The sequence below is a fragment of the Rhipicephalus sanguineus genome, chromosome 6, assembly GCF_013339695.2.
Source record: "Rhipicephalus sanguineus isolate Rsan-2018 chromosome 6, BIME_Rsan_1.4, whole genome shotgun sequence".
Taxonomy (NCBI): Eukaryota; Metazoa; Arthropoda; class Arachnida; order Ixodida; family Ixodidae; genus Rhipicephalus; species Rhipicephalus sanguineus.
The window spans coordinates 14,410,196-14,418,773 of NC_051181.1; the positions used below are offsets into that span (position 1 = coordinate 14,410,196).

At 46.1% G+C, this 8,578-nt stretch overlaps 1 protein-coding gene across 5 annotated transcripts in view; it reads right to left on the reverse strand.

Moving 5' to 3' along the window:
* The window catches only part of LOC119395608 (trafficking kinesin-binding protein milt), a 469,019-nt gene that overhangs the window by 172,197 nt on the left and 288,244 nt on the right, over window positions 1-8,578 (reverse strand). For all 5 annotated transcript variants that reach the window (XM_037662593.2, XM_037662592.2, XM_049416698.1 and 2 more), the window contains exon 10: window positions 1,339-1,413. In XM_037662593.2, coding sequence (XP_037518521.1) covers window positions 1,339-1,413 — 75 coding nt within the window. The remainder of the gene's footprint in view (window positions 1-1,338; window positions 1,414-8,578) is intronic.

The window sequence follows — 8,578 nt, forward strand, 5'->3', positions numbered from 1 at the left end:
GCGACTCGTTAGGCCTAAGAACCTGCGGAGCTGCCTGTCACACGTAGGACACAAGCCATTGGATCGCGACGTTGAGGTGTTGCACTCCAATTGCCTCATTCTTTCTTGCGATGCACAAGTTGAGAGAAGCTACCTTTGTTGACTTGAAGTGGCGTCTCAGTGGCCGTCGATGTCTTTACTAGCCGTACTGAGCATTGTACCATTTGAGTGATGCGCCCGAAGCTCCCTTCCCTTTGTCCTTCTCAGGGCTGGGCAATGATACTTTGAAATTGTATCGTGATACGACATAAAATACTCAGGCAAGAAGTACACATACAAGATACTGCCGCAATAATTGTATCCGTTACGATACTTGGCAATTGTATCTTAAGATACTTCAATACATTCTCAAATTTATTATTACAGATCCATATAATGTAGCAGCAATCGCCTATGCACAAAAATGTATGCTTGAAAATTTCTTAACTGTGACCTATTTTGTTTCACTTAAATGAAAAGTCTGTTAGTATCTCAAAAGTTTTGCCCTTCTTGCTCAAAGTACATTAGTTTCCTTCCAAAACAACTTATTGGGGTTTGTTTTAGCTTCTTCACAGGACAACTCTTTATACACTTCGCTGACAGTGGTTCTTGCTTGTCATTTTTGCAACTGATGGGAGCCGCTGCTTACCAATCAATTACCAATATGCCCAAGCCTACGCTCTGCCTGCCTTACGCAAGCTTCATCACGCGACTCCCTTTTCAGTGTACACTTTGAATCACCCATCGTACGCAAGCTTCATCGTGTGACCCCCTTTCCAGTCCACACTTGGAATCGCCCTCCTTACGTAGGCTTCATCAGATGACCCCTTGCCCTCCCCTTTTCTGATGAGACCCGTCCTCTCCACCCTGGTCTCGTGACCAGTTCCACACCGTGGAAACCATCAGACAGCGAAGCTCTGATGTTGAATGAAGTAAACAGCACAAGACACGAGGATGAGCAAGGGATGACAAACACACAGTGTCCTTTGTTGTCGCTCCTTGCTTGTGCTCATTTTTCGTGCTGTTTATTTTGTTTAATACGGAAGCACACCAACTAACCATTCTGAAGCTCCGAAGAAGATGATAATTATTACTACTTTCGGTACAACAACGTCAGCATCATAATCACCATCAGCATTTTGCTTCATTTATCTGAAGCATCATCATCACTTGGTTTTATTCCTCTCTGGCCATGTGATCTGTGTGACAACAACAACAACTGCTCCTGACGACGACAACAGCACAGAGCAGACTAAGGTAACTTGGCTGTAAAAGTGGGTGCACACAATCTAAAACAGCAAATGTCCAAGGTGTACTCACGAGTATTGGCTGTCATTACAGTCCGACTCTTCAGACTCCTCAGACTGAGACCAAGGGCTGCAGGCAGGCTTTAAACTGCAATAGTAAGACAAGATAAAATGAAATAAACAACATGCAAAAGTTGCAGGACCACACGACTATAGCTCTCAAGTTCGGACAGGTTGGAAAAACATGCTTTTATTTCAAAAGCAGTGCTGCAAAGTTGAAAAGAGAGAGTCGGAACTAAATGTTTCGTTCCATCGAACATTTCATTCCATCGAAAAAAGTTCCGTTCCACTTCTGTTCCAGAAGGAAACAACTGTTCCGCAATGGTTCGTAATCGTTGTTACTTGCATACAAAAAGTTTGAAGTTAACGTAACAATAAAAAGGGGTGTAGAGGTTTCACTACCTCTACAGAAAAATGCACAGCAGTGGCATTTAGGTGCACGCCAGTGTCCCTCTGTGCATAGAAGGTCGATCCACTGCCTATCAGAGCAGTCACATTCCTAGGTGTCATCAAGGACCACGATCTCACCTGATGTCTCTTACCTAAGAAAAAGAGTTCATTTGTATATTGAGAATGAAGTTAAGCTTGTTGCCGGAAAATCACCCGTTAGCTCAATGTTGGAGTTATATACAGCCCCTTTTACAGTGAAAGCTGCCATAAGATACAAAAGGTGATTTTGGTGGCGTAGTCGTCTGCTGCCGCTGGTGTTTGTAACCGCTATTGCGCACGATGCGAAAAAAATATCTAAGATCGATCAGCATTCGAACCCAGGCCATCTGTGTAGCAGCCAGATATTCTATCACAGAGCCACGCCAGTGCTTGGAACTCCCTCGCAAGAAAGATCCTATACAGGCTTCATGTCGGGCAAGCAATCACGCTAATAGGTGTAATAGCATGGTAGAAGAGTAAAATAACCAGGCATCAGAAGATGTGAATTGCATAACGAGTGGGTGGTTTAAAGCTTCCCACCCATTACTCATCACCCAGCCATAATTGTTCATCGTTGCTACTAGTGCGGCCCAGTGCGTGACTTACCAGGGTGTCTACCGAGTTGACTTTTCTAAATTCCCTGAGTTTTCCAGGTTTTCCCTGAGCGTTTTGCTAAAATTCCCTGCTTTGTTTTATGTCAAGATGGGTAGAGACCATATCGCTCGGTGATGTCACTCTCTAATACGCACGTTAGAAAATAAAAACGACTTAATCCCATTTGAATAGTACATAGAACAGTTAAACCTCAATATAGCGAAGTTGGTAAAAGCGGCAACTCACTTCGTTATATCGAAACTTCGTTAAACTGAAATTTGACCTTTCATGCAAGGCATAGTTACTGAAGGATTAATCGTAAACTGAAAATGCCACAAGAATGCTCGACTAATATGGCAACATGAAAAAACTTTTTTTATTTTTTGCGTGAAAAAAAAATCAATTTTGTTGAGCCTGAAGTGCAGCAATCACAGTTAAATGCCTTGCCGAGTGTCACATGTATATACGAAACAAATACGAAATATACTGTGGAATTGCGCTTGTTCTGCTGCTGCGGGTTGTTGTCAAATCCTCGCGCGTTGCCCAGAGCAATGCAACGCCTTTGCTACCATGTTGCCCAGCCGAACCATTTGCTCTCCACGAATGCAAAACATCGAAAACCATCCCACGTTAGAAAAAAAGAGTCACAGTTTCACCGCGAGAGCAAAACAGTAAATCCGATAGCAACAAAGAGGAATTTTATATGAATGTAGGCTGGCAGCTCGCTCCTTCAGAAAATGCAGCCGCTGCACTGAGAGAAGTGCGCCCTCTATGGCTCAGGGGCGGATTCAGGTACCTAATGGGGGGGGGGGGGGTCACAAAGGCTGAAGCCCCCGCTCAGCAGTGCATTTTGGTGGGCCACGCCTATTTAGAACAGCCCAGAGGGGATTATGGCGGTGCCTAAGAAGCCTTCGTTGCAAATGTGCATAGGGAAGCAGGAAAAGGTAGAGCATGAGAGAGGTAGAGGCCAGGGACAAGATTCTCTTTACCCCTTTTGGGTAGTGGCTGCCAAAGCAACCTGAAAAAGGGGGCAAACTCAACAGGCAGCCTGACAAAGGAGGTGGACGACAGGCACTGAAGGGAGGGGGCGGGGGCTGGCTTAAGGGGGGGGGGGGGGGATCACCGCTACGCCCCCCCCCCCCTTGGATCCGTCACTGCTATGGCTTCAACGGAAGTTTTGCAATTAGAGCACAATACCTGCAAAGGTATGAGCCGTCTGCTGATCCCCACTAAAGATACCGCGGCACACGCGACCACGCCCGCTGGTACAAAGTACGCACTTCCTGTCGGACTCACGCAGCCCCCTCCCCCCCCCCCTCCCCCCCAACCCGCCGGCTCCTATCTCCATGTGCTCATCACGCGAACGAGACGGTCGGCTCGTTTCATCTCTGCTTAAGCCCCGTTCGTCGGCAGCGCTCGCGCGCTTTCACTCGCGCATGGAGCATACGACGCGCGGGGTGATGTAATCGCGATTTGGACTTGATAAGGAAGGATCATGGCGAAGGCATAAAATTCGCGTCGGAGTGTCTATACAATTGCTATCGCAAAAAAGAAACCAATATAGCTGCGGGCTAAGATCTCATGAAAGCACTGGTAACAGCCTGAATTACGGCACATCCGATTATGGTGGAAACGTTACTGTTCTCCGACATTGCGCGCCGAATCGAGCCAATGGGACCCGCGCTGGGGTCGCGAATTTCGGTCACCGCTATGCCTTGGCTCTGAAAAGTTTTGTAATTCGGCTTTGTAGCAAACATCCACGTGATGTGGCTGGTAATTGCGAGCTGCAGCCCCCCCCCCCCCCCCCCCCCCCCAAAATATCGGTCGACTGCCTAAAGCTTGTTTCAGCATCGGGAAAAAAAGAAAAAACAAAGCTTTCACTTGCTGTGAGTTACGCTAGCTCTTGTCTGGAAATTTATTCTATTCTTCACGGAGTCCTAAATAGCATCTTTGAAGCTCGGGATCCGAGCGAGTGAGCTCTCCGATAACAGCCAACAAGCGTCGTCTTTTTTCTCGCTGATCGGGATGGCTTGCCAGATACCAGCCTTGTCGAAGACATCCGCTTCCTGAACTATCGCGATCGCTTCCAAGATAACTCAAGCTCGTTACATCTACTGCTACCGCTTCTACAACTAATCATGCTTGTTACTTGACACGCGGCGATAACAAAAACGCCATATCGGGCGCTAACGTACAGCACGCGCGAGAAAGAATACAGAACTACACCGCGTAGTCACACAACACCCTGACAACATTGCGCGATACAATGTGTCGTGGTTCATGGTTCCTGCATGCCGCGCATTAGCCTGATTCTCCCCCACTCCACCACTCCGAAGGCGATGACAGCATCGAGGTGCGCCACTTCCCCGCAGCCGCAGCGGCCGTTTGATTTGAAAAATGCGTTCACAAAATATCGAGCCAGGGCTACCGCGACTTTCGTTGCCTTTCAATAAAGTTACTGTGAATTTTCCCTGATGGGAGCACAATTTCCCTGAGTTTTCCCTGAGAATTTCCAGACTACCCAAACGGTAGACACCCTGCTTACTGGTGGCGCCATATGCCCTTTGCTTACGTCACCTTTATGTTAATAAAGTTCAGTCTTCATTCTGGCCACGAGCTGGCTGATCGTCTTTTATCTCGCTTGCGCCTCGTTACGTCTATCCGTCGAAGTACGGTCCCGACATGGTGTCAGAAGTGGTGGCAGCTGAAATAGCTGCACAGATAGACTACTGTGCGTTCCGGAGCAACCCGGAAATGGCCCAGGACGAAACCAAAACGGCGCCTTCTGCAGGTCTCTCTTTGACAGCCGGAACCCTTTTCCAACGCAGCGAGTTGGCCGTCTTGAAAGTCGTGTTATGAAGATTATGCTGCAGTGTCAGGAATACAGCGAGCCACGCCCGACGTGCAAGTATGTTCTCTCTTATACTGCATGGGACCAGAAGCGTGTCCTTTACTGGAAACGTTTTCTCTCGACAAAGCATCAGCACATTCCTACGACACTGTGGTCGCGCGTTTCACGGAACACTTCGTTCACTCCGTCAACGAACTACATGAGTCGTCTCGCTTCCACAAAAGGACGCAATTACCGGGCGAAAGTGTAGATGCATACTATGCCGAATTAGGCCGGCTTGTTAAACGCTGCAATTACCCCTCTGCACTTGCCGAAGAGAGACTCGTCCGTGACCGGTTTGTGGTAGGCCTAAGGGATACTCATCTCTCATATCAAAGCTGAAATTTGGGCGGTCTCGACTTAAATACATAATATAGCGGAACAAAACAAGGACAGAGAAAGAAGCACACAAGCTTCTCTGTCATTGTTTTGTTCCGCTATATTATGTATTTAACTCTCATATCAACTTTGCCGAAATTCGAAGCTCTCACTGAAAGACGCCTGGGTACAAGCCCGCCAAGCCGAGGACGCCGAAAAGGAAAAGAATGGCTCAAGCGAGCTATGCTACATCGTCACATATCGAGATTGATGCTACTCGGCATTCAGCGGCAAAGCCTCAGGACGCGCCCATCGATAGCCATCAAGATGCTTGTTCTTTTTGTGGACGCTCACCCCACCCCTCCCCATGGTCCGAATGCCCTGCACGACACTCACTTTGCAATAATTGCCGTTAACACGGACATTTCGCAGAAGTTTGCCCCTCACGCAAGTCGCAAGGGAAACGAAACAAGCTTGCATCCATCCATCTGCACACCCTTGAGTCACCAGCAAACGCGAAGTATGTACATCAACGTCACGGTCAACAACTACATGACTTCGTTTAAGGTGGACTCGGAGGCAGAGGTTTCGGCAGTGCTATGTGACTTTCCCAACCTGCCTTCGCAGCTTGATCGCGTGGCCCAGGGAACCAGCCGTTGCGAGTTCTTGGCTCTTATACTGCGCAACTCATCTGGTGAGGCAAGACTAGCGCTCAACGCCTGTGCGTCATCCAGTCGCTCACCGTACCGTTACTGGGTTTCCCAGCCTTACAAGCACTAGAAGTAGTGAAGTTCCTCGATGGCGTTGACACTACCGCTGCTCAGACGCCTCAACCAGAGCTTCATGCAAACTTGTTTTCCAGGCTGGGGACCTTAATGGAAGAGTACACTATTCGACTGAAGCCGGATGCAGTGCCGTTCTCGCTAAGTGCTCCTCGACGTATTCCGGGGGGTGGCGCTGCGGTTGCCGAGGTGAGCGGACGCGTCTCACATCGGCTCCGTCGATTATGGTTGATAGTGCCGGTTATTCACCCAATATCGAAGAACCAACACTACCAGAGTGTGCAGCAAGTTGCAAGGAACTCGCCAACACTAAATTTGGTGAGAAATTTCCAATTTTTCGCCGCTTTTTTGGGACCCGAAAGTTCTCAAGCGGAGCTCCGGAGCTAGGCCTAATTACGCCTAGCTCGACTTCTGGCCGGCGCTTCACGTAGGCCGCCCGCCGCCGCGTAGGCGCAGCCGCTACCGGCGGTATGGCCTCGGCGATGGAAACGGAGTTCAACTTTTTTATTCTTCTAGTTACAGACTAGAAACGTCCTCCAGGGCTAAAAGCTGCCATGAGCAGCTTGACTGGACCCAGGAGGCGTTGTACATGACAACGGCGATAACAGTAAACGTTTCGGTACAAATCTAAAACGAAAATTTGACACTCAGGTACATGCTTTACGACAGGATGTTTAACATTCAAGAAGAGACATTGTTGTGCAAATAAAGAGGCAATAAAACAAAACATGGTCATTTAATATGCATCATTATGCAACAATATATATGCTTACATGTTAACAAAATATATCTTCAAATCTTTAGAAGGACGTTTTGCTGGGCGAGATTCAAATCTTTGCGATATACATTAGTAGCGTTCACATGATTATTTAGCATTTTCGGCAAATTGTGTTTCATGAATTGCAACTTATATTCGGTGCGAAAGCGTGGTATATACCCAGGTTCAGGGTTTCTGAGGTGCACAGGTATCTCATGGTGTTGCAAGCTCGCTATGGATGTAAGAAAATCGCTATATTGGTTTTTTGCAAATAAAATACTTGTAAAACACCGTATTCGTAGTATCGATCTACCCATATGATTTGGTATTTTTATGACAATGTTTTTTGTTGTTGATCGGGGTTCGATATTAGCAATGTGCCGAAGAAGCGCCTTCTGTAATGTAATTATTTTATTTATGTTAGTTCCCGTTGTGGTCGCCCCATACTAAACGCAATAATTAAAACTGCGAGGTGATTAATGCGTGATAAATTTGTAGCTTGTCTTTTATCGGCATGAAAGCTCTACAGCGCGATAATACACCGGTAACAGCAGAAAACTTGTTCCGAAGGTTATTAAAGTGAGCGTCCCAACTCAAATGACATGAAAATATTACCCCAAGAATTTTATGTTCATTAACTAGTTCTATATTTTGGCCTGAATAAGTGAGTACTCCAACTGAAAAGGTTTATTTCTGGCTCTAAATAGAATGGCTTTGGTTTTGGTGGGGTTAATTCTAATCACATTTAAAAGTGACCAATCAGATAGTTTGACTAGAAATGCATTACATCTGATAATTAGTTGGTTTGCGTTTTTTCCATTAAAGAGTATGGTGCTATCATCCGCATATATAAAGAAATCAACTGTAGGATCTATATTTACTAAGTCATTAATATACAGGTTAAATAATAGGGTGCCCAAAACACTCCCTTGCGGCACTCTGTTTTAAGTGTTACGAAAGAAGAGAGGATGTTGTCGATACATACACATCGAGTTCTCTTTGCAAGATATGATTTCATCAAAGCGAGTGGATGCCCGCGTACTCCGTACATTAATAGCTTATATGCAAGAATGTCATGGCTGAGCCAATCAAATGCCTTGCTAAAATCAATGAAGAGTCCGAGGGCGAATTTTTGGCTGTCTATGCTTTGCACGATACTTTCTTTCAAGGATAAAAGGGCTGCCTCAGTATATATACCTTTTCTAAAGCCAAACTGTGAGTTGTTATTACATTATGTTTGTCCAGAAACTTTGTTAGGCGTGCAGCAATAATTTTTTCTAGCACTTTAGATAAAATGGGTAGGACAGATATCGGCCTATAATTGGAAAGATTATTTATATCGCCGTTTTTGAATAACACAGACACCCTAGCTCGTTCATACCATCTGGAAAAGTCGCCGATTCTATTGCTAAATTGAATATATGGACCACGAGTGAATAAATGAAAGTAATTTAAAACGTATTTTATTGGCTTAATTTGTAAA